General features: G+C 39.9%; 3 protein-coding genes across 52 annotated transcripts in view; 1 reads left to right on the plus strand and 2 right to left on the minus strand.

The window, feature by feature from the left end:
• Window positions 1-22,283, plus strand: part of LOC125904867 (uncharacterized) — a 40,793-nt gene extending 18,510 nt beyond the window's left edge. Inside the window, exon 2 of the mRNA XM_049602562.1 lies at window positions 22,183-22,283. The gene's annotated coding sequence lies outside the window, so the exon portion shown is untranslated. The remainder of the gene's footprint in view (window positions 1-22,182) is intronic.
• On the minus strand, window positions 3,794-8,762 carry jtb (jumping translocation breakpoint). Of its 50 annotated transcripts, XR_007451590.1 has the most exons (7): window positions 8,554-8,755; window positions 6,880-7,433; window positions 6,555-6,629; window positions 6,437-6,454; window positions 6,330-6,361; window positions 5,924-6,229; window positions 5,756-5,841 (listed from the first exon to the last, which is right to left on the minus strand). XR_007451590.1 is itself a non-coding variant. In XM_049602631.1 (6 exons), exons 2-6 carry the CDS (start codon window positions 7,066-7,068, stop codon window positions 4,255-4,257), a joined length of 453 nt encoding a protein of 150 aa, XP_049458588.1. In that variant the 5' UTR covers window positions 7,069-7,433; window positions 8,554-8,739; the 3' UTR covers window positions 3,794-4,254. The 50 variants fall into 50 exon arrangements, 1 of the variants encoding a protein (XP_049458588.1); XM_049602631.1 differs by lacking the exons at window positions 6,330-6,361; window positions 6,437-6,454; window positions 6,555-6,629 and adding exons at window positions 3,794-4,411; window positions 5,576-5,655 and having other exon boundaries at window positions 5,924-5,964; window positions 6,980-7,433; window positions 8,554-8,739; XR_007451579.1 differs by lacking the exons at window positions 6,330-6,361; window positions 6,437-6,454 and adding exons at window positions 6,287-6,329; window positions 6,455-6,486 and having other exon boundaries at window positions 5,924-6,236; window positions 6,537-7,433; window positions 8,554-8,759.
• A 2,047-nt stretch (window positions 22,284-24,330) lies between the features above and the next one.
• The window catches only part of LOC125904865 (zinc finger protein 572-like), a 36,718-nt gene continuing 33,652 nt past the window's right edge, over window positions 24,331-27,396 (minus strand). Inside the window, exon 5 of the mRNA XM_049602560.1 lies at window positions 24,331-25,692. Coding sequence (XP_049458517.1) covers window positions 24,899-25,692 — 794 coding nt within the window. The 3' untranslated portion in view covers window positions 24,331-24,898. The remainder of the gene's footprint in view (window positions 25,693-27,396) is intronic.

The following is a 27,396-nucleotide window of genomic DNA, read 5'->3' on the forward strand; positions in this document are numbered from 1 at the left end:
GACTTACTGTATTTTGACTTTTTCGACATATTTTATTAAGTCTTTTTTCAACATACTTTACTATGATGTTTTTGGACATGCTGTATTATGACTTTTCAACATACTGTACTATGACGTTTTTGGACATGCTGTATTATGATGTTTTTCGACATATACTATGAAGTTTTTTGATAAACTACTATGGCGTTTTTCGACATAGTGTCTTATGACTTTTTTCGACATACTATACTATGACATTTTTCGAAATGCTGTATTATGACTTTTTTCAACATACGATACTATGACGTTTTTTGAAATGCTGTATTATGACTTTTTTCGACATAAGATACTATGACGTTTTTCGATATGCTGTATTATGACATTTTTCGACATACTATACTATGATGTTTTTGGACATGCTGCATTATGACTTTTTCAACATACTATACTATGACGTTTTTGGACATACTATATTATGACGTTTTTCGACATACCATACTATAACTTTTTTGGACATACTTTACTGTCACGTTTTTGGACATACTATATTATGACATTTTTGGACATACTTTATTAAGAGTTTTTTCAACATACTATACCATAACTTTTTTCAACATACTTTACTATGACGTTTTTGGACATGCTGTATTATGACGTTTTTCGACATACTTCAGTAAGACTTTTTTCAACATACTATACTATGACGTTTTTGGATATGCTGTATTATGACTTGTTCGACATACTATACTATGACGTTTTTGGACATGCTGTATTATGACGTTTTTCGACATACTTCAGTAAGACTTTTTTTAACATACTATACTATGACGTTTTTGGATATGCTGTATTATGACGTTTTTCGACATACTATACTGACTTTTTTGGACATGCTGTATTATGACTTGTTCGACATACTATACTATGACGTTTTTGGACATGCTGTATTATGATGTTTTTTGACATATACTATGGCGTTTTTCGACATACTTCAGTAAGACTTTTTTCAACATACTATACTATGATGTTTTTGGATATGCTATATTATGACGTTTTTCGACATACTATACTATGTTGTTTTTCGACATACTATGACGTTTTTGGACGTACTTTATTAAGACTTTTTTCAACATACTTTACTATGATGTTTTTGGACACTGTATTATGACTTTTTCGACATACCATACTATGACGTTTTTTGATAAACTACTATGACGTTTCTCGACATGCTGTAGTATGACTTTTTTCGACATACTATACTACGACGTTTTTCGACATACTATACTACGACGTTTTTGGACATACTGTATTATGACGTTTTTCGACATAATATACTATGACGGTTTTTGATAAACTACTATGACATTTTTCAACATACTGTATTATGACTTTTTTTCGAAATACTATACTATGACGTTTCTCGACATGCTGTAGTATGACTTTTTTCAACATACTATACTATGACGTTTTTGGACATACTTCAGTAAGACTTTTTTCAACATACTATACTATGACGTTTTTGGATATGCTATATTATGACGTTTTTCGACATACTATGACGTTTTTGGACGTACTTTATTAAGACTTTTTTCAACATACTTTACTATGATTTTTTGGACACTGTATTATGACTTTTTCGACATACCATACTATGACGTTTTTTTGATAAACTACTATGACGTTTCTCGACATGCTGTAGTATGACTTTCGACATACTATAACGGTTTTCGACATACTATACTACGTTTTTGGACATTCTGTATTATGACTTTTTTCAACATACTATACTACGACGTTTTTGGACATACTATACTACGACGTTTTTAGGCATACTATGCTATGACATTTTTTGACATAATATACTATGACAGTTTTTGATAAACTACTATGACATTTTTCAACATACCGTATTATGACTTTTTTCGAAATACTATACTATGACGTTTTTTGACATGCTGTGGTATGACTTTATCGACATACTATACTACGACGTTTTTGGACATACTGTACTGTGACTTTTTTCGACATACTATACTACGACGGTTTTTGATAAACTACTATGACATTTTTCAACATACTGTATTATGACTTTTTTCGAAATACTATACCATGACATTTCTCGAAATGCTGTAGTATGACTTTTTTGACATGCTATACTGTGACGTTTTTCGACATACTGTATTATGACTTTTTTCAAAATACTGTACTATGACATTTCTCGACATGCTGTAGTATGACTTTATCGACATACTATACTATGACGTTTTTGGACATAGTGTATTATGACTTTTTTCGACATAATATACTATGACGTTTTTCAACATACTGTATTATCACTTTTTTTGACATACTGTATTACGGCGTTTCTCGACATACTATATTATGACAATTTTGGACATGCTGTATTATGACGTTTTTCGAAATACTTTATGGAGACTTTTTTCAACATACTATACTATGACATTTTTCGACGTACTGTATTAAGACTTTTTTTGACATAATATACTATGATGTTTTTCCACACTGTAAAATGACTTTTTTCGGCATATGACGTTTTTCAACACACTGTATTGGCTTTTTCAACATACCGTGTTAAGACTTTTTTCAACATGACGTTTTTCGACATACTATACTATGACATTTTTTCAACATACTGCATTATGACTTTTTTCGACATGACATTTTTCAACGCACTGTATTGACTTTTTCGACATACCGTGTTAAGACTTTTTTCGACATGACGTTTTTCGACATACTATACCATGACATTTTTCGACATACTGTATTATGACTTTTCCAACATACTATACAATGACGTTTTTTGACATAACCTCCAATGATTTTCGACATATCAACTATGAAATTTTTTGACATACTATATTATTACTTCTTTTGCATATTATACTATGCCGTTTTTCAATGCTATACTATGACATTTTTTGACATACCACAATGACTTTTTTCAACATAATATACTATGTCATTTTTCAACATACTATACCATTACTGTGTCTGAAATCACATATGTCCGTGAGTACACTTCCATGTAGTATACTATGTGCACTTTGTACTTATTGGCGTAGTGCGCGAATTTCGACAGGGAAGTGCTGTCTCAAAACAAACACAGCCGTTGTGCACTCACTGGAATTGATGACCGCAAATGAGCTAGTTAGCAAACCAGCATTAGCGTCATCGTTTGCAGTACCAAATCATTACAGACTGCAAATTAACCCAATAAACATACTGCTGGCTTTTACCCGACAACAGTACAGTGGTGCTTAGTGCAAAAAACACGTATTTGTACAATGCAGCAACGCTCACGATCGCAGTCCTCGGCTGCCATTTCCGTTTGAAAAGTGGTCCCTCCCCTTCCGCTATGTAGCCAAGATGTGTCCACATGAGTACCATCCGGTTACTCATAGTACACTGCACTTTTCCATACTTCTCAGTGTGAACGCACCTATGCACTCAAAATATTAAGTGTAAGTACAGAAGTACGAGATTTGACACACAGCACGACTTTTTCCTAAATACTATGACATTTGTATCCATTTTTTCGACATACTGTACGACTTTTTTCGCCATACTACACTATGACTTATTCGATATGCTATACTATGTTTTTCGACACACTATACTTTTTTCAACATAGTATACTATGCTGTTTCTCAATATTACAGACATGCATACCATAACATTTTCAACACTATACCATGACGTTTTTCAACATGCTATGGTAGCTACTAAGCTACGTTCACATATAGTTTAACTATGTATATTTCATCTTTAAAGTCAGTTTTTAATGAAAATTCATCAGTTGTGTATTTTTTTGAAAACTGTTTCTCATCAGTTTATTGAGTCAAAAACTTCACAGAAAAACAAAATTAAACATGTTTAACAGTCCGACCCTAAAATTGATCATAAAATATCTGAGGAAAGGAGGTGGCGTAACGTTCAAAGACACTTCAACATTTGATCGTATGTTGCTGAATCAAACATTTAGCAAGAAAATACAGAGGGAAAACACAAGATCTGTCTTTCATCATCGTCTTCAGCAGGGACAGCGTCAATGTCAAACGCCATGTCCATTTTAACGCCTGCTACATTTTGTCAGACCAATCAGAAAAGTTTTAGATTAAATAAATTTGAGGATGACGCAAACAGTCCTGATCCCTGATGGATGTCCAAGTGCGGATCGACTTATCCAGTCCTTAAAAAACTGCAGCAGGATAAAAACAAGGTCCAGATCTGGGTTTGGGTCCAGGTGCGTCTGGTTACCTAGATGGACTCGATCTGGCGGCGGACCTTCTCGGAGGCCAGGCGGTCGAGCCAGCGTTGACGGACGACCACCAGGATGGCAAAGATGGCCGTCAGAGCCAACATAGCTGCCTCGAACTTCCAGAAGAGATGTTCTTCCATCACTGCGGAGCGACAGCTAGACAGGAAGGAGTGAGGCGGGGCAGTAAAGAAAACCGTTAACAACCGTGCAGTAAATAAATTCAGTAAAGTGCGGTAAATAAACGCAGTAAAGTGCAGTAAATAAACGCACTAAGTGCAGTAAATAAACGCAGTAAAGCGTGGTACATAAAAGCAGTAAAGTGCGGTAAATAAACGCAGTAAAGTGCAGTAAATAAATGCAGTAAAGTGCGGTAAATAAACGCAGTAAAGTGCAGTAAATAAATGCAGTAAAGTGCAGTAAATAAATGCAGTAAAGTGCAGTAAATAAACGCAGTAAAGTGCAGTAAATAAATGCAGTAAAGTGTGGTAAATAAACGCAGTAAAGTGCGGTAAATAAACGCACTAAGTGCAGAAAATAAACTCAGTAAAGTGCAGTAAATAAACTCAGTAAAGTGCAGTAAATAAACGCAGTAAAGTGCGGTAAATAAACGCAGTAAAGTGCGGTAAATAAACGCAGTAAAGTGCGGTAAATAAACTCAGTAAAGTGCGGTAAATAAACGCACTAAGTGCAGTAAATAAACTCAGTAAAGTGCGGCAAATAAACGCAGTAAAGTGCAGTAAATAAACGCACCAAGTGCAGTAAATAAACGCAGTAAAGTGCAGTAAATAAACTCAGTAAAGTGTGGTACATAAAAGCAGTAAAGTGCGGTAAATAAACGCACTAAGTGCAGTAAATAAACGCAGTAAAGTGCAGTAAATAAACGCACTAAGTGTAGTAAATAAACGCAGTAAAGTGCAGTAAATAAACTCAGTAAAGTGTGGTACATAAAAGCAGTAAAGTGCGGTAAATAAACGCAGTAAAGTGTAGTAAATAAATTCAGTAAAGTGCAGTAAATAAATGCAGTAAAGTGCGGTAAATAAACACACTAAGTGCAGTAAATAAACTCAGTAAAGTGCAGTAAATAAACGCAGTAAAGTGTGGTAAATAAACTCAGTAAAGTGCAGTAAATAAATGCAGTAAAGCGCAATAAATAAATTCAGTAAAGTGCGGTAAATAAATGCAGTAAAGTGCGATAACTAAACTCAGTAAAGTGCGGTTAAAAAAACGTAGGAAAGTGCACTAAATAAATTCAGTAAAGTGCGATAACTAAACTCAGTAAAGTGCAGTACATCAATTCATTAAAGTGAAGTAAATTCTGACCTCTTGTACTCATCTCTGTTGGTTTTGGTGCAGTTGACTCTCTCCACGTATCCCGTCAGCGTGCACGATGACCACGACCTCTGAAACACGAAAACAACATCAGAACCGCTGCGGTTGTCATGGTAACAACACCGTTAACATTTACAAAACAACCCCCAGTGGGTCTTTAATCATCCTTACGGTCTGGAAGGCGTTACATGGTGAACACTCCACCGTCACCACAAACTCCTCCAGCAGCCAGCAGGGGGCGACCACCTGTTTCACTGCTGCAAGGGAAGAAGAGGAAGGTCAAACGTTAAATTAACTTTTTATTTTCCCCTGTAGTGCTTGCTGCTGATCAGTTAGTACCTGTAGTTTTTTCTTCGCTCAGCAGGGCGGCGCCAAACACCCTGAAACACAACACATCAACACGTCAAACATCAGACTGACCTCTGACCTCAGCGTACAGACTGACCTCTGACCTCAGCATACAGACTGACCTCTGACCTCAGCGTACAGACTGACCTCTGACCTCAGCATACAGACTGACCTATGACCTCAGCGTACAGACTGACCTATGACCTCAGCATACAGACTGACCTCTGACCTCAGCATACAGACTGACCTCTGACCTCAGCATACAGACTGACCTATGACCTCAGCGTACAGACTGACCTCTGACCTCAGCATACAGACTGACCTATGACCTCAGCTTAGAGACTGACCTATGACCTCAGCATACAGACTGACCTATGACCTCAGCATACAGACTGACCTCTGACCTCAGCGTACAGACTGACCTATGACCTCAGCTTAGAGACTGACCTATGACCTCAGCATACAGACTGACCTCTGACCTCAGCATACAGACTGACCTCTGACCTCAGCGTACAGACTGACCTCTGACCTCAGCATACAGACTGACCTATGACCTCAGCGTACAGACTGACCTATGACCTCAGCATACAGACTGACCTCTGACCTCAGCATACAGACTGACCTCTGACCTCAGCGTACAGACTGACCTATGACCTCAGCTTAGAGACTGACCTCTGACCTCAGCATACAGACTGACCTCTGACCTCAGCATACAGACTGACCTCTGACCTCAGTGTGCAGACTGACCTCTGACCTCAGCGTACAGACAGTCCTATGACCTCAGCGTACAGACTGACCTCTGACCTCGGCGTGCAGACTGATCTATGATCTCAGTGTGCAGACTGACCTCTGACCTCAGCGTACAGACTGACCTATGACCTCAGCTTAGAGACTGACCTCTGACCTCAGCATACAGACTGACCTCTGACCTCAGTGTGCAGACTGACCTCTGACCTCAGTGTGCAGACTGACCTCTGACCTCAGCGTACAGACAGTCCTATGACCTCAGCGTGCAGACTGACCTATGATCTCAGCGTACTGACTGACCTGAGGGAGACGAGGCCCCAGAACAGAGCGTGGAGAACAAGTACTCGAGGCCTACAACATGCCACAGGGATCCGACAGTCGCTCTCCATCAGCCTGCTCCTCCACCAGGACGACACCAGAGCCACCCTGACACTGTGAGACTGGTTACTGACTGTTTATGACCAGTTACTGTCTCTGACTGTTGCTGATTCTGACTGTTGCTGATTCTGACTCTGTTGCTGATTCTGACTCTGTTGCTGATTCTGACTGTTTCTGATTATGACTCTGTTTCTGTTTTTGACTGTTGCTGATTCTGACTGTTTCTGTTTCTGTTTGTTGCTGATTCTGACTGTTAGAGTTTCTGACTGTAAATGTTTCAGACTGCTACTGTCTGCTCTCTGATTCACAGCTGTCCATCCACCAGTCTACATGGTGATCTTACAGGAAGTGTTTTAAGGCTCCAGGCTGCTGAAACCTGAAAGATAAAACAGACCAATCAGTATGTGTATGTTAACACACGTGCACATATGTCATATTTATGTTTAGTTGACATTTGGTTAATTTTTGGATTATGTCGGGTTAATGTCAGGTAAACGTAAAGTTAACATCACGTTAACGCTCGTTTAACATTAGGCTGATGTTTGGATACCGTCAGGTTAATGTTAGTTTACCATCACATTAACATTTGGACGTCAGGTTAACGCTTGGTTATTCATTCATTTCTGTAACCACTTATCCTCTTGGGGTCGGGGAGCCTATCCCAGCTGTCACTGGGTGAGAGGCGGGGTTCACCCCAGGTTAACGTTTGGATAACACCAGTTTAACATCAGGTTAGCATTTGATTAATGTCAGGTATTTGTTGTTGACCTGATGATGACGTCACAGCGCTGAGACGAAGTGTTTGATGGACTTCAGACGACCAGCTGTGATTTTAAAACTTATTGATCAGCTGATTGTAAAGGACAGTATGTAAACATGTGTGTGGTCCTGTACAACAGAGGTGGGTGTCATGTAGGAACAGAGTCATTAAGCTGAGTCAGGTTCACCTGCCAACAGGTAAAATAAACAGTTGTAGGTTTAAAGGTTTGTAACATCAGAAACTTTAACACAGAAGAGTTCGACTGATTTTGGCAAAAAAAAACAAAAACAAAAACAAAAAAAAAAAACGAAATGAAATCAAATGTTTGATAAAGACCTCATAGATAAATTAGACCTTCGGATTATTTACTGACTTTTAAAGCCCAATATTTATTAACCTGAATTTAAGACATTTAAAGAGACCCACAATAAAGATAGCAGGCGTTAGCAGGGCAGCTAACAAGCTAACAGAGCTAATCACGCGATTGTTGACTTTTTACCAAATGTAATAGTTACTGACGTCACACTGACGGTGTGACGTCAGTAACTATTAAATGTGAAATATGATCTATTGATCTAAGGGTAATTGATGACGTTTAGCGTCTCGCGGAGGTAAAACGCTCCAGCTGTTTACCTGCTAATGCTAACAGTTAGCCTGTTAACGCTGTGTTTACCAACTGATGCATGATTAGCTGACGTTAGCTAGCTTTTAGCTCCGCGGGGGCCTGAACACTCACCGTAAACAGCCGCCATTTAAAGATCACCGCTGCCGGCTGGAACAGAGAGGAAGAGGAGACCGGTAACAATAACGGACACAAACTGACCGGTGAATGTACCGAGGAGCGGAGAGCTGACTGAATCCACCGACAGTGACCGAATATGTCCGCAGATTCGACACCAAGAGCTAGCGTAGCATCATACTTCCGGGATAGCTTTTTCATAATAAAAGCGTTCCTTAGAAAAGTGTTTCGTTCAGTTAGGTGTGAGTGATTAGGGGGCGGTATCAGGGCAACAGAGGTTTGAATAAAAATTGTCAGGACGCCACTGTTCCTCTGCAGGCCGCCATCTTCTCAAACATGAATGAATCAACTTTATTTTGAAGGCCACAGTGCGTCACTTTCTGTTTCCTGCGACTGCTAACGCAGCCTTGAGCATAGACATATATACATAGACGCCGCATTGACTGCCACTGCCAATTGGAGCCGACGTCCTCGCCGGCCGCCATCTTGGATGGGTCTCGCTTCGCCTCCACAGTGCATTCACTTCTATTGAGGAAGGAGCTGTATGCACAAATAAAATAGAATAACTCGCTGAATTTTCAACTGATTTTCACGCGGTTTGGTTTGTTACAAACGGCACACGTGTAGTTATGATACAGGATGCTTTCGTACATTAAAAATGCGGGATTTCATGCTTTAATACTTCCTGCAGATAGCAACAGCATGTTATTTAGGTCACAACACAGTTATTTTATTCACCTCAACCCCATATATATATATATATATATATATATATATATATACAGTATTTATATACTGTATAAACATACTGTATAAACACCATATACACAATACAAAACACAGTATAGCATATTATGTATAGCATAATATGTAGATTTGAGGTTTCCTCAAACTGTCAGCTCCTTTAAATCAGGGTTAAAAACACTATTGTTTACTGAAGCGTACTCTGCTGTATTCTACTGCCCGTACTTTTTAACTACACACTGCTGATTTATGCCTTTTATTATTTTACTTCTTTTCTTATCCTGACTGTTCAATGTATTGAGCCTGTTTTTATTTTATGTTACTGTATTTTATTATTATCACTATCATTCTCAATTTTTATTTCCCTTTTCAATCGACTGTTTTTATTGTTTTAAATTGTGTCTTGTTGCTTTTAATGTCTCTGTAAAGCACTTTGAATTACCTTGTGTTGAATTGTGCTATACAAATAAACTTGCCTTGCCTAGCGCACCTTTGTGCACATATTCACTTTTCCACCAGCTGTGCTGCAAATACCCCCTGCTGCTCATCCTTCTGTATCTTTTTTCAAATTATCTTGACCACAGTCCCATTTTCATAGTTATAATACCAATACCAAAATTAATTTCAGTGTTTATGTAAATACTGAAAATGTTTTTTACTACTTTTGAGGGATCACAGCAGTCAGTGTAATAAGAACAACTTTACTAATCCCCAAAAAGAAAATTTTAAAGAAGTCTGTAAGATCATCTATTTAACAAAGAATTATTAAGTCTGATGGCTATGGGTATAAAAGAGAGTGGGTGTGTGTGAGAAATAAACTCAATCAACAATAGAGCTTTTTCTTTATTAAAATATATTAATAAATTTATTAATATGCTATACTATGTTTTGTATTGTGTATATTGTGTTAAAACAGTATATATATGTGTGTGTGTATATCTATATCTATCTATATAGGATATATATATATATATATATATATATATATATATATAGCCACTCTGGGGTTGAGGTGAATAAAATAACTGTGTTGTGACCTAAATAACATGCTGTTGCTATCTGCAGGAAGTATTAAAGCATGAAATCCCGCATTTTTAATGTACGAAAGCATCCTGTATCATAACTACATGTGTGCCGTTTGTAACAAACCAAACCGCGTGAAAATCAGTTGAAAATTCAGCGAGTTATTGTATTTTACTTGTGCATACAGCTCCTTCCTCAATAGAAGTGAATGCACTGTGGAGGCGAAGCGAGACCCATCCAAGATGGCGGCCGGCGAGGACGCACTCAGGCAGTTAGTGCGGCGTCTATGTATATATGTCTATGGCCTTGAGATGTAAACGCAAACTGTGGCGTTGACTGCTACTACGGAACGCCGAAGGGACCAAAATGTCTAATTCGACGTCCGTCTTAAGACGTCAGATTTAAGATGACAGAAAATGCCGTGTTAACACGTCAGTTTAATTGGGTGCTACCACTTCGTGTATTTCTGAGGGGGGGCCCTTCTGAGGGCCTAAAGACAAGAATCTTTGCAAGAGAGAAAACACTCAGCCTCACGTTACCTGGAAGCCTTTGAACTGAGGTTAATAAGAAATAATATTAATTAACGGTGACATTATGAACAGTGTGCATTTTTAGTAGGTCACTGGTTAGTGTGACAGCAGTGGCGATTGCTCTAAGACTGCAAGGGAAGCTCAGCTTCCCCTAAAATGTCAAAAAATACGTGGTCAAATATGTACTGTTGTGTTTACATTTCATTGACTAAATATGTGCTAGAACGCGTTCAACTTTTGTTCAGAATCAGCTACTTATCACAGGACACTGACGCGACTTTCTTCTCATTCATTCCCGTAGCGTCACAGTGCACTAAACAGTGGAAGCTCAGCGTCCGAAGACTTCAGTGGGGAAGCACAGAGTGGGTTGTTCCACTGCAGCGAAACTAGACAGTCATTGGATAAATGCTTGGTTTTGTCCCGCCCATCGGACGCTCAGCGTCTCTGGGGTCTGTGGGGCAGTGGGCTGGCCTCGGCTGGCCTGGACGCTGGGCTTCTGCATGATGATTGGATGATCTGTCTGAGGCTGAATCCCTTTTTGATTGACAGCGAAATGAGCGAATCAGCGATCTTGAATATAAACCACCACCAGAGTGTTTTTCAAGTTTCATTCCATTGTTCCGAGTTGATCTGGAGACTTTTCCAATCCTCTTAGTGACTTTTTCTTTGGTAAAAACGACTAGCGACAAATCTAGCATCTTTTTCTGGTGTTATTGGAGACTGTACTCGTGTTTGGAGACTCTGACTTCTGTCGCTCTGCAGTTACTGTCCCCAACGAGCAGCGGGTGCTGCTGTGAGCCCCTCCACCATCCCAAAGCACTCACAGGCGGTCACACTAGCCTCGTGCAGCAGCCCCAGAGGGTAGAATTTACATATAAATAAACGGACAAATTTTATGATGTAGGCCGAAAATGAGCTTCCCCTCCTTGAAAGACCAGCAGCCGCCACTGTGTGACACATAGGGTATTTATGTAGTGACATTATTTTATACATATGATATCGATTGTGTATCTTTACAGACACCATACAGAGACTGTGTACATATGTCTATGTATATATGTATGTGTACATATGTCTATGTCTATATGTCTGTGTATACATGTCTGTCTGTGTATATACGTCCGTGTTTATATATGTCTGTGTATATATGTCTGTGTATATGTCTATGTATATATGTATGTGTACATATGTCTATGTCTATATGTCTGTGTATACATGTCTGTCTGTGTATATATCTGTGTATATATGTCTGTGTATATACGTCCATGTTTATATATGTCTGTGTATATATGTCTGTGTATATGTCTATGTATATATGTCTGTGTATCTGGCTATGTCTATATGTCTGTGTATACATGTCTGTCTGTGTATATATCTGTGTATATATGTCTGTGTATATGTCTATGTATATATGTCTGTGTATATATGTCTGTGTATCTGGCTATGTATATATGTCTGTGTATATATGTCTATGTATATGTGTCTGTGTATATATGTCTATGTACATATGTCTATGTATATATGTCTGTGTATATATGGCTGTGTATATATGTCTATGTATATAGGTCTGTGTACATATGTCTGTGTATATACGTCCATGTTTATATATGTCTGTGTATATATGTCTATGTATATATGTCTGTGTATCTGGCTATGTCTATATGTCTGTGTATACATGTCTGTCTGTGTATATATCTGTGTATATATGTCTGTGTATATGTCTATGTATATATGTCTGTGTATATATGTCTATGTATATGTGTCTGTGTATATATGTCTATGTATATGTGTCTGTGTATATAGGTCTGTGTATATATGGCTGTGTACATATGTCTATGTATATTTGTCTGTGTACATATGTCTATGTATATATGTCTATGTATATGTGTCTGTGTATATATGTCTATGTATATATGTATGTGTACATATGTCTATGTCTATATGTCTGTGTATACATGTCTGTCTGCGTATATACGTCCGTGTTTATATATGTCTGTGTATATATGTCTGTGTATATGTCTATGTATATATGTCTGTGTATACATGTCTGTCTGCGTATATACGTCCATGTTTATATATGTCTGTGTGTATATATGTCTGTGTATATGTCTATGTATATATGTCTGTGTATCTGGCTATGTCTATATGTCTGTGTATACATGTCTGTCTGTGTATATATCTGTGTATATATGTCTGTGTATATGTCTATGTATATATGTCTGTGTATATATGTCTGTGTATCTGGCTATGTATATATGTCTGTGTATATATGTCTATGTATATATGTCTATGTACATATGTCTATGTATATATGTCTGTGTATATATGGCTGTGTATATATGTCTATGTATATAGGTCTGTGTACATATGTCTGTGTATATATGTCTGTGTATATGTCTATGTATATATGTCTGTGTATACATGTCTGTCTGCGTATATACGTCCATGTTTATATATGTCTGTGTGTATATATGTCTGTGTATATGTCTATGTATATATGTCTGTGTATCTGGCTATGTCTATATGTCTGTGATATACATGTCTGTCTGTGTATATATCTGTGTATATATGTCTGTGTATATGTCTATGTATATATGTCTGTGTATATATGTCTGTGTATCTGGCTATGTATATATGTCTGTGTATATATGTCTATGTATATATGTCTATGTACATATGTCTATGTATATATGTCTGTGTATATATGGCTGTGTATATATGTCTATGTATATAGGTCTGTGTACATATGTCTGTGTATATACGTCCATGTTTATATATGTCTGTGTATATATGTCTGTGTATATGTCTATGTATATATGTCTGTGTATATATGTCTATGTATATATGTCTATGTATATATGTCTATGTATATGTGTCTGTGTATATATGTCTATGTATATAGGTCTGTGTACATATGTCTATGTATATATGTCTATGTATATATGTCTATGTATATGTGTCTGTGTATATATGTCTATGTATATATGTCTATGTATATGTGTCTGTGTATATATGTCTATGTATATAGGTCTGTGTACATATGTCTATGTATATATGTATGTGTACATATGTCTATGTCTATATGTCTGTGTATACATGTCTGTCTGCGTATATACGTCCATGTTTATATATGTCTGTGTGTATATATGTCTGTGTATATGTCTATGTATATATGTCTGTGTATCTGGCTATGTCTATATGTCTGTGTATACATGTCTGTCTGTGTATATATCTGTGTATATATGTCTGTGTATATGTCTATGTATATATGTCTGTGTATATATGTCTGTGTATCTGGCTATGTATATATGTCTGTGTATATATGTCTGTGTATATATGGTTGTGTACATATGTCTATGTATATATGTCTGTGTATATATGGCTGTGTATATATGTCTATGTATATAGGTCTGTGTACATATGTCTGTGTATATACGTCCATGTTTATATATGTCTGTGTATATATGTCTGTATATATGTCTATGTATATATGTCTGTGTATCTGGCTATGTATATATGTCTGTGTATATATGTCTATGTATATGTGTCTGTGTATATATGTCTATGTATATAGGTCTGTGTATATATGGCTGTGTACATATGTCTATGTATATTTGTCTGTGTACATATGTCTATGTATATGTGTCTGTGTATATATGTCTATGTATATGTGTCTGTGTATATATGTCTATGTATATAGGTCTGTGTACATACAGTACAGGCCAAAAGTTTGGACACACCTTCTCATTCAATGCGTTTTCTTTATTTTCATGACTATTTACATTGTAGATTCTCACTGAAGGCATCAAAACTATGAATGAACACATGTGGAGTTATGTACTTAACAAAAAAAGGTGAAATAACTGAAAACATGTTTTATATTCTAGTTTCTTCAAAATAGCCACCCTTTGCTCTGATTACTGCTTTGCACACTCTTGGCATTCTCTCCATGAGCTTCAAGAGGTAGTCACCTGAAATGGTTTTCCAACAGTCTTGAAGGAGTTCCCAGAGGTGTTTAGCACTTGTTGGCCCCTTTGCCTTCACTCTGCGGTCCAGCTCACCCCAAACCATCTCGATTGGGTTCAGGTCCGGTGACTGTGGAGGCCAGGTCATCTGCCGCAGCACTCCATCACTCTCCTTCTTGGTCAAATAGCCCTTACACAGCCTGGAGGTGTGTTTGGGGTCATTGTCCTGTTGAAAAATAAATGATCGTCCAACTAAGCGCAAACCGGATGGGATGGCATGTCGCTGCAGGATGCTGTGGTAGCCATGCTGGTTCAGTGTGCCTTCAATTTTGAATAAATCCCCAACAGTGTCACCAGCAAAACACCCCCACACCATCACACCTCCTCCTCCATGCTTCACAGTGGGAACCAGGCATGTGGAATCCATCCGTTCACCTTTTCTGCGTCTCACAAAGACACGGTTGGAACCAAAGATCTCAAATTTGGACTCATCAGACCAAAGCACAGATTTCCACTGGTCTAATGTCCATTCCTTGTGTTTCTTGGCCCAAACAAATCTCTTCTGCTTGTTGCCTCTCCTTAGCAGTGGTTTCCTAGCAGCTATTTGACCATGAAGGCCTGATTCGCGCAGTCTCCTCTTAACAGTTGTTCTAGAGATGGGTCTGCTGCTAGAACTCTGTGTGGCATTCATCTGGTCTCTGATCTGAGCTGCTGTTAACTTGCGATTTCTGAGGCTGGTGACTCGGATGAACTTATCCTCAGAAGCAGAGGTGACTCTTGGTCTTCCTTTCCTGGAGTCGGTCCTCATGTGTGCCAGTTTAGTTGTAGCGCTTGATGGTTTGCGACTCCACTTGGGGACACATTTAAAGGTTTTGCAATTTTCCGGACTGACTGACCTTCATTTCTTAAAGTAATGATGGCCACTCGTTTTTCTTTAGTTAGCTGATTGGTTCTTGCCATAATATGAATTTTAACAGTTGTCCAATAGGGCTGTCGGCTGTGTATTAACCTGACTTCTGCACAACACAACTGATGGTCCCAACCCCATTGATAAAGCAAGAAATTCCACTAATTAACCCTGATAAGGCACACCTGTGAAGTGGAAACCATTTCAGGTGACTACCTCTTGAAGCTCATGGAGAGAATGCCAAGAGTGTGCAAAGCAGTAATCAGAGCAAAGGGTGGCTATTTTGAAGAAACTAGAATATAAAACATGTTTTCAGTTATTTCACCTTTTTTTGTTAAGTACATAACTCCACATGTGTTCATTCATAGCTTTGATGCCTTCAGTGAGAATCTACAATGTAAATAGTCATGAAAATAAAGAAAACGCATTGAATGAGAAGGTGTGTCCAAACTTTTGGCCTGTACTGTAGGTCTGTGTACATATGTCTATGTATATATGTCTGTGTATATATGGTTGTGTACATATGTCTATGTATATATGTCTGTGTATATATGTCTGTGTATATATGGTTGTGTACATATGTCTATGTATATATGTCTGTGTATATATGGCTGCAAACATGGCTCCGCCTGTGACCTACACTTCACTCCCTACACCTCACTCTCTACACCTCACTCCCTACACTTCACTCCCTACATCTCACTCTCTGCACTTCATTCCCTACACTTCACTTCCTACACCTGGCTTCCTCCACCATGCTCCCTACACCTCACTCCCTACACTTCACTCCCTACACTTCACTCCCTACACCTCACTCTCTACACCTCACTCCCTACACTTCACTCCCTACATCTCACTCCCTACACTTCACTCCCTACACTTCACTTCCTACACCTCACTTCCTCCACCATGCTCCCTACACCTCACTCCCTACACTTCACTTCCTACACCTCGCTTCCTCCACCATGCTCCCTACACCTCACTCCCTACACTTCACTCCCTACACTTCACTCCCTACACCTCACTCTCTACACCTCACTCCCTACACTTCACTCCCTACATCTCACTCCCTACACTTCACTCCCTACACATCACTACCTACACCTCACTTCCTACACCAGGCTCCCTACACCTCACTCCCTACACTTCACTTCCTACACCTCGCTTCCTCCACCATGCTCCCTACACCTCACTCCCTACACCTCACTCCCTACACTTCACTTCCTACACTTCATTCCCTACACTTCACTTCCTACACCTTGCTTCCTCCACCATGCTCCCTACACCTCACTCCCTACACTTCACTCCCTACACTTCACTTTCTACACCTCACTCCCTACACTTCACTCCCTACACTTCACTTTCTACACTTCACTCCCTACACTTCACTCCATGCACCTCACTCCCTACACTTCACTCCCTACACCTCACTCCCTACACTTCACTTCCTCCATCATGCTCCCTACACTTCACTTTCTACACTTCACTCCCTACACTTCACTCCCTACACGTCACTCCCTACACCTTCACTTCCCTACACTTCACTTCCTACATGCTCCCTACACCTCACTCCCTACACCTCACTCCCTACACTTCACTCCCTACACCTCACTCCCTACACTTCACTCCCTACACTTCACTCCCTACACCTCACTCCCTACACCTCACTCCCTACACTTCACTCCCTACACCTCACTCCCTACACTTCACTCCCTACACTTCACTCCCTACACCTCACTCCCTACACTTCACTCCCTACACCTCACTCCCTACACCTCACTCCCTACACTTCACTCCCTACACTTCACTCCCTACACCTCACTCCCTACACTTCACTCCCTACACTTCACTCCCTACACCTCACTCCCTACACTTCACTCCCTACACTTCACTCCCTACACCTCACTCCCTACACTTCACTCCCTACACTTCACTCCCTACACCTCACTCCCTACACTTCACTTCCTCCATCATGCTCCCTACACTTCACTTTCTACACTTCACTCCCTACACTTCACTCCATGCACCTCACTCCCTACACTTCACTTCCTACACTTCACTTCCTCCACCATGCTCCCTACACCTCACTCTCTACACCTCACTCCCTACACTTCACTTCCTACACTTCACTTCCTCCACCATGCTCCCTACACCTCACTCCCTACACTTCACTTCCTACACTTCACTTCCTCCACCATGCTCCCTACACCTCACTCTCTACACCTCACTCCCTACACTTCACTTCCTACACCTCGCGTCCTCCACCATGCTCCCTACACCTCACTCCCTACACTTCACTCTCTACACCTCACTTCCTACACCTCACTTCTTCCACCATGCTCCCTACACCTCACTCCCTACACCTCACTCCCTACACTTCACTCTCTACACCTCACTTCCTACACCTCGCTTCCTCCACCATGCTCCCTACACCTCACTCTCTACACCTCACTCCCTACACTTCACTTCCTACACTTCACTCCCTACACCTCACTTCCTACACTTCACTCCCTACACCTCACTCCCTACACTTCACTCCCTACACTTCACTTCCTACACCTCACTCCCTACACCTCACTTCCTACACTTCACTCCCTACACCTCACTCCCTACACTTCACTCCCTACACTTCACTCTCCAGACCTCGCTTCCTCCACCATGCTCCCTACACCTCATTCCCCACACTTCGCTCCCTACACCTCACTCCCTACACCTCACTCCCCACACTTCACTCCCTACACCTCACTCTCTACACCTCACTCCCTACACTTCACTCCCTACACCTCACTTCCTACACTTCACTGCCTATACTTCACTCCCTACACCTCACTCCCTACACTTCACTCCCTACACCTCACTCCCTACACTTCACTCCCTACACTTCGCTCCCTACACTTCACTCCCTATACTTCACTCCCTACACTTCACTCCCTATACTTCACTCCCTACACTTCACTCCCTACACCTCACTCCCTACACTTCACTCCCTACACTTCACTCCCTACACCTCACTCCCTACACTTCACTCCCTACACCTCACTCCCTACACCTTGCTCCCTCTGCTTCTGCTTCTTGTCCACCTGATGACATCACATCCTGTCTGTGTTTACCAGGACGGTGATTCTGCGTCTCTTCAGCCGTCGACAGAGTCCAGGAAGTCGACTGGGTCCATTCTTCCTGTTCAGAGCAGTGACACTGTCTGACTGTGAAACTTCAAACTGACGGACAGACGGACAGCCATAAATATTTATTGATGACATCACCACAGGACAAATTTCCTCTCCGCATGCACCTGTCCTACCTGCAGCTGAGGGGATGCTGGCGTGAAGACGGGCAGACTGCAGTCAACTCTCTGCAGACGGACGCAGCAGATCAGCAGCAGGAACACGGCGCACACTGTTGGCTTCATCAATCTAACAATCAATCAATCAATCAAGTACTTGTCTCTTCTTCTTCTCCTGTGTGAATAACAGCAGCAAAACTCAGAGATTCACCAAGAGACCATAATCCTCTTACTCTGGTTTACAGGTCACATGACCAGGTGATGACATCACACTGATCTCCTCCAGTCTTCTCTGAATGGGATACACACACTGCGATATACACACTGAGGACCCCTGTGGGACCTGACATTGACCCCTGCGGGACCTGACACTGACCCCTGTGGGACCTGACATTGACCCCTGTGGGACCTGACACTGACCCCTGTGGGACTTGACATTGACCCCTGTGGGACTTGACATTGACCCCTGTGGGCCCTGACACTGACCCCTGTGGGACTTGACATTGACCCCTGTGGGACCTGACATTGACCCCTGTGGGACTTGACATTGACCCCTGTGGGACTTGACATTGACCCCTGTGGGCCCTGACACTGACCCCTGTGGGACCTGACATTGACCCCTGTGGGACTTGACACTGACCCCTGTGGGACTTGACATTGACCCCTGTGGGACTTGACACTGACCCCTGTGGGACTTGACATTGACCCCTGTGGGCCGCTTCTGGTGACCTGTCTCTGTCTCTGGTGACCAGTTTGAATTTTGTCATCAGGAATCGTGTCCTTCTGACAATGTCTGCGTTTTCCTTTGTCAGATATTCGTTCCACAGACATGTCAGATTCCTTCGGCTCTGTCTTCGTCTACGCAGCGTATTATTTTGGCCAGTTTGTCACAGCTGCTTTCTGGAGGAAGAGGATGGCGAGCCTCCATGCCAGTGTTTTTGTTATTTTTTTTTATTTCTTGGGAGGCATTTTCAGCCTTTAATGGACAGACAAGTGTGAAGGGGAGAAAGAGAGGGAGTGACATGCAGCAAAGGGCCACAGGTCGTCTTTAGAGCTCCATCCATTAGCTTCTACTGTTTGGACACAGGAAGTCCAGTGATGTCTTTGTGTCCTCCACCTCCTCCCCAGAGACACCACCTCGCTCCACATGTCTCGCCTCACTTGTTTGTTTTTAAAATCAACAACAAAACAAACAACAATAAACAGTTAATATAAAAACTGCAACCACAGAAATGTAAACAGTCCGGCTATGCTAGCTAACCATGCTAACAGCAACCATGCTAACAGCAACCATGGTAACAGCCAGCTCGATGTCGCTGTCCCAGCAGTGGTCAGATGTCTCAATATGAGTTGATGATGTCCACGATCAAAAACAGTCGTCTTATCCAGAAAAAATAAAGTAAAATAAAAGAACAACACAAAATAAAATAACAGATTATAAAAGATTTAAAAAATTGTTTTAAAAAAATATGGAAAAATTAAAGAATTATTATTATTACTCCTTAATTGAATTGAAGTTGAATTATGAAAAACACACAGTTTATACCAACAACCATCATCAGCACAGAAAACAAAATGGAGTCACAGCTGTGTGATCATGTGACACCTGGTTAACATCAGGATCATCATCAGAGTTTTAATTTGATTTAATTTCATCAAAATATTTTCGTTCCTGTTTCATTTATTTATGGAAAAAAACCTATGTAATTATAATTGTTTAATGTTGTCTGACAACATTTAAATAAAGTTGATACGAGCGCCAAGCGTCAAAAACTCTCAGGTAAAAATTAAATCAATCAATCAATCAATCAATTTTATTTATAAAGCCCAATATCACAAATCACAATTTGCCTCACAGGGCTTTACAGCATACGACATCCCTCTGTCCTTATGACCCTCACAGCTGATCAGGAAAAACTCCCCAAAAAACCCTTTAACGGGGAAAAAACGGTAGAAACCTCAGGAAGAGCAACTGAGGAGGGATCCCTCTTCCAGGACGGACAGACGTGCAATAGATGTCGTACAGAACAGATCAGCATGATAAATTAACAGTAATCCACATGACACAATGAGACAGAGAGAGAGAGAGAGAGAGAGAGAGAGAGAGAGAGAGAGAGAGAGATGCAGGTAATGACAGTAGCTTACAACATTATTGAAAGTAATAATATTATAGTTATAGTTCTGGCTACTGTGGTACAATATGTTGAAAGTATGTATTAATACCTGGCAGTATACATGTGTGACAATAATCATATGTGTATAATAACAGAAGAAGTATGACTAATGACTAATGATGGCAGCAGCAGCAGCAGGAGGCATCTGGCAGGACCACGGCAGCAGCACAACCACACACGTCACGCTGTCCAGGCACCGCTGTGATATGAGTTAATCTGAGAGACAGTGGAGCACAAAGGCTCCGGAGAAGAAGCCGAGTTAGTGACATGCAGAATGGCCGGGTTAGCTAGATGCAGTAATAGGATACGAGAGAGAGAGAAAGAGAGAGAGAGAGAGAGAGAGAGAGAAGGAGAGAAGGGGCCCGGTGTATTATAGAGGGGTCCTCCGGCAGACTAGGCCTAAGTCAGCCTAACTAGGGGCTGGTACAGGGCAAGCCTGAGCCAGCCCTAACTATAAGCTTTATCAAAGAGGAAAGTCTTAAGTCTAGTCTTAAATGTGGAGACGGTGTCTGCCTCCCGGACCGTAAGAGGAAGATGATTCCACAGGAGAGGAGCCTGATAGCTAAAGGCTCTGGCTCCTGATCTACTTTTGGAGACTTTAGGGACCACGAGTAACCCTGCGTTCTCAGAGCGCAGTGTTCTGGTGGGATAATAAGGCACTATGAGCTCTCTAAGATATGATGGAGCTTGACCATTTAGAGCTTTATAAGTTAACAGTAGGATTTTAAATTCAGTTCTGGATTTTACAGGGAGCCAGTGCAGAGAAGCTAAAACAGGAGAGATATGATCTCGTTTCTTAGTTCCTGTTAGTACACGTGCTGCTGCATTCTGAATTAGCTGGAGAGTTTTTAAGGACTTACTAGAGCTACCTGATAATAGAGAGTTACAGTAATCCAGCCTTGAGGTAACAAAAGCATGGACCAATTTTTCTGCATCTTTTCGGGTCAGGATAGGCCTAATTTTCGCAATATTACGCAGATGAAAAAATGTAGTCCGTGAGGTTTGTTTTAAATGAGAATTAAAAGACAAATCTTGATCAAATGTTACTCCGAGGTTTCTTACGGTAGTGGCAGGGGCCAGAGCAATGCCATCTAGAGAAACTATGTCATCAGATAAAGAGTCTCTGAGTTGTTTGGGGCCAAGAACAATAACTTCAGTTTTGTCTGAATTTAACATCAGGAAATTGGTGCTCATCCAGGTTTTTATGTCTTTAAGGCAATTATGGAGTTTAGTTAATTGATTACTTTCTTCTGGCTTCATTGATAAATACAACTGAGTATCATCCGCATAACAATGGAAATTTATAGAGTGATTTCTAATGATGTTACCTAAAGGAAGCATATATAGAGTAAATAGGATTGGTCCGAGCACAGAACCTTGTGGAACTCCAAAACAAACTTTAGTACGTAAGGATGGTTCATTGTGAACGTCAACAAATTGAAAACGATCAGATAAATAAGATTTAAACCAGCTCAGTGCAGAACCTTTTAAGCCAATTAAGTGATCCAGTCTCTGCAGCAGAATTTGATGGTCAATTGTGTCAAATGCCGCACTAAGCTCTAATAAAACAAGTACAGAGACGAGTCCTTTGTCTGAAGCAATCAGAAGGTCATTTGTAATTTTAACTAGTGCTGTCTCAGTGCTATGATGCACTCTAAATCCTGACTGAAATTCCTCAAATAAATTATTATCATGGAGAAATCACACAGCTATTCTGACTACTTTCTCAAGGATCTTTGACATAAAGGGAAGATTAGATATTGGTCTATAGTTGGCTAACACCTCTGGATCCAGGGTGGGCTTTTTTAGTAGAGGTTTAATTACAGCTACCTTAAAAGACTGTGGTACATAGCCTGTTAATAAGGATATATTGATCATATCTAATATATGAGTGTTAACTAAAGGAAAGACCTCCTTAAGTAGCTTAGTTGGGATGGGGTCTAAGAGACACGTTGATGATTTAGATGAAGAAATCACTGCGGTTAATTCTTGAAGAGAAATTGGGGAGAAGCAATCTAAATATATATTAGGTCTTACAGCTGTGTTTGAGGTTAGATAGGTACTATCTGAGGGCAGGAGGTCATGAATTTTGCCTCTAATAGTTAGAATTTTGTCATTAAAAAAGCTCATAAAATCATTACTGCTAAGGGCTAAAGGAATACAAGGCTCAATAGAGCTCTGACTCTCAGTCAGCCTGGCTACAGTGCTGAAAAGAAACCTGGGGTTGTTCTTATTGTCTTCTATTAATGCTGAGTAATAGTTTGCTCTGGCATTATGGAGGCCCTCTTATAAGTTTTGAGACTGTCTGTCCAGATTAAACGAGATTCTTCCAGTTTGGTTAATCGCCAATTCCTTTCAAACTTTCGCGATATTTGTTTAAACCTACGGGTTTGAGAGTTATACCAAGGAGCGAACTTTCTTTGCTTTTTTAACTTCTTTTTAAGAGGAGCTACAGAGTTGAGCATTGTTCGTAGCGAGCCTATGGTGCTATCAACAAAATGATCAATTCGGGAGAGGTTAAAGTCGGCACGGGAAACCTCTGTTACTGAAGGTATTGGTATTGAATTTAACGACGAAGTAATCTTTTCCTTAAGTTTTGCGACAGCACTATCTGATAAACATCTAGTATAGTAACTGTTGCTGAGTGGCGTGTAATCGAGTAAAAAGAAATCAAAAGTAATCAGATAATGATCCGATAGCGAGGGATTCTGTGGAAAGACTTTTAGGTTATCAATTTCAATTCCATACGTCAGAACTAGAATATAACTAAATATTATCTCAACACAAACAGCTCTGTGAAATTTAGCCCTTTGAAACCTGGAGTGACGTTTCTGCTGCTGTCAGACGCCGCTCACGAGGATTTAACCCTTAAAACTCTGTCGCTGCAACTTCTTTAAAAAACATGAGGAAAGAGGCAGCGAGCAACCTGAAATGTTCCAAATCTTTGAAAAATAAATAAATAAATAAAAGTAAACCAATAACTTATCACAAATTCAAATAAAATATAAAATGAATTAACAAAAACAAAGAAACAAAATGAAATAACATCAAGTAAAATAAAATAAAATAACAAAATAAAATAAAAATAGATTTAGGAAGTTATTTTTATAAATAGGGGAAAAAATTGAAGAATTATTGTAATCTATAATTTTTACTCTTTTCCTTGTTGTTTTTTTATTTCATCAAAGTCCTCAATCAATCAATCAATCAATCAATTTTATTTATAAAGCCCAATATCACAAATCACAATTTGCCTCACAGGGCTTTACAGCATACAACATCCCTCTGTCCTTATGACCCTCACAGCTGATCAGGAAAAACTCCCCAAAAAAAACCCTTTAACGGGGGAAAAAAAACCGGTAGAAACCTCAGGAAGAGCAACTGAAATATTTTTGTTCCTGTTTCAATCAGTGACGTAAAAATACTGAATAAATAAATAAAGTGTGAATTAGAGGTTATTTTTTGTTTCCAAAGGTTAAAATCTGTCTGAAGACAAACAACATGTGATTCATTAAACAACATTTTATTTACAGAACACAGCATTAATAACAGGTCATCTGTTAGCCATGTGAGCTAGCTGATGCTAACTCACCGCGCAGCACTTTTTATTTGTTTAGTTATTATTCCGACGTTTTCATGAGCATCAGAGGATTGTTTTGTGACGGTAAAGTGATGATGTCAAACAGGAAGTCCACAGTTTAAGTCCCTGACACGCGTCAGTAGGAGTCCAGAGTACCTGACAGGTACACCAACACCATGGGCTGGTCGCTGCGTGGGCGTGGCAGCAGGACTCGGTCCCTGGTTGGTTTGGATCCTCGGCGCTCACACCGATGGTTCCTGAGCTGATGACACCATGAGAAGCTTCGCTGACAGATGGAGCAGCTGAAGATTTTCTCTCCGGTGTGGATCCTCATGTGCGTCTGTAAACTTCCTCTCTGCGCAAACGATTTTTGACACACAGAGCAGCCGAACGGTTTCTCTCCTGTGTGCGTCCTCATGTGCTGCTTCAGGTTCCCTTTGAGGCCGAATCGTTTCCCGCACTCGGAGCAGGCAAACGGTTTCTCTCCCGTGTGAGATTTCATGTGCTGCTTCAGGTTCCCGCTTTTACCGAACGTTTTCCTGCAGTCAGAGCAACTGAACGGTTTCTTTACACCTGATGGAGGTTCTCTGGTCTCCGTCCAATCATCGCTGTCGTCAGTCTCAGATTCAGAAGAGTCTCCAGTCTCTGAGTTTCTGTCTGGTCCTGGTCCTGGTCCTCCACAGTGGTGTCCCTCAGACTGAGGTTTCTCTTCATCATCTTCACTCTTCACAGGGACAGGAGTGAATGTGAACTTGGTGATATCAGCCTCCTCCAGCCCTTGAAGCTGCTCTCCCTCCTGACTGCTCCACAGTTCCTCCTCTTCCTCTTTAATGTGTGGGGGCTCTGGGTCCTCCTGGTCCACACTGGAGCTCCACTCCTGCTGCTCAGGGGGAACCTCTTCTTTAACCACCAACAGCTGCTGCTGGACCTCTGCACCAAACAAAATTTGAGAAAATTTATCAACATTTTTTGGACTTTTTTAAAAAAAAAAAAAAAAGTTGGGACATTTAAATAACATTTTTCAGACATTTTAATAATGTCTTTTGGACATTTCATCAGACATTTTTTAAACATTTTCTTACACAATATCCAGACATTTTTTGGGGACTTTTCAAAATATTTTTTGGACATATGATTTCCATTTTTTCATGGAAAGAAGGACTGCTCACATACTGACTTGCAAGCATTCCATCTTTCCATGTTTAGCACTTTGTGCTGTGCCAATGCACCTGATGACAGACGCTGATTATCCTGGTGTGCGAAAGCCTCTTCAATACAAATTTACATTTTATCAAACATTTTAATAATGTTTTATTGGACATTTTATCAACATTTTTGTCCAACATTTTAATTAAGTTCTTTGGAAATTTCTTCACCATTTTTTGGGACATTTTAGTGCCACTTCTCATTTATTTATTTATTTTTTTAGGAAATTGCAACTTTTTTTTTTTTTGAACATTTTAATTATGGTTTTAGGACATTTTATAAACATTTATTAGGGTGCTGTTTTAATACTTTTTTAACATTTCTTCAGACATTTTTAAAACCCATTTTCTGACTTTTTAAAACAGTTTTTTAGACTTTAAAAATGTTTCAGACATTTCATCAGCATTTTTCTGACAGGTTCTGACAACATTTTATCGGACAATTTAATAATATTTTTAGACAATTTATCAGCATTTTTTTAGACTTAGAAATGTTTTTTTTCCCCGAACATATCAATATTTTTCTGGAAATTCTAATTATGTTTTTTGGACATTTTATCATAATTCTTTCAGACTTTTTAATGAAGTTCTTCGGACATTCCTTTAACATTTTTGGGACATTTTAATACCATTTATTCAGGCATTGTTTTTATATTTATCAGAGATTTTATCATCATTTGTGTGCTATTCTAATTCTTGAACAACCAACAGCTGCTGGACGTCTGAAGGTAAAACTGAAACACAGACAGACGTTAATATGATAATATAAAACAAGCTAACAGGTGTCAGGTCGTTACATCACGCTGAGAATTACAAAACATAATAAACAAACAAACAAAAACAAAAATGAATCAGCTGACTGATGATTAAATCTCTCTTACCATATTTATCATAAAACTCGTACATGAGCAAATCTCTGACATGTTGGACTGTTTCATTTATACAACAGCTTCATGTTGGATTATTTACTGATATCTGACACGCTGATATTGATTTGGCCCATAACTGATATCAATATCAGTATCGTTTTTTTTTTTTTTATCATTTTAAAGCCGATACCAATGACGTGCCAATTTTGTCATGCATCCCTACGTCTTCGGTGTTGTTGTTTTTTTTATTTTTAAATTTAGAACTAAATTGGAGCGCAAATTCTTTCATCACATCATCGTTACAAAGTTGTTTTTTTCCTTTTCTGTGAGGGTAAGGTGACAAAACACTGCTGTGCGTCGGGGTATACATTATCCCTTACATCACCAAGCTACGTCAGGGGCTGGGAGACGGTGTCTGTAATGCTCTGGGTGGCATGCATGCATTCACCAGGTGCGATACTGTGAGTGCCTTCGCAGGCCGTGGTAAGCACTGAGCCTTGAAGCTTATCACAAGATCAGAGCATTTCCAGAAAGAAGAGCTGGGGCAGTCCTGGGAAGTA

Source organism: Epinephelus fuscoguttatus, linkage group LG17 (assembly GCF_011397635.1).
Source record: "Epinephelus fuscoguttatus linkage group LG17, E.fuscoguttatus.final_Chr_v1".
Classification (NCBI taxonomy): domain Eukaryota; kingdom Metazoa; phylum Chordata; class Actinopteri; order Perciformes; family Serranidae; genus Epinephelus; species Epinephelus fuscoguttatus.

Bases quoted from the DNA above. Each gene is read 5' to 3' on its own strand.
- jtb (XM_049602631.1), bottom strand. From the start codon at position 7,068: ATGGAGAGCGACTGTCGGATCCCTGTGGCATGTTGTAGGCCTCGAGTA. The intron at 5,965-6,979 runs GTCAGTCAGTAC...GTTGTGTTTCAG, and splicing joins TGGGGCCTCGTCTCCCTCAG to GGTGTTTGGCGCCGCCCTGC. The intron at 4,412-5,575 runs GTCAGAATTTAC...CTTCCTGTCTAG, and splicing joins AACAGAGATGAGTACAAGAG to CTGTCGCTCCGCAGTGATGG.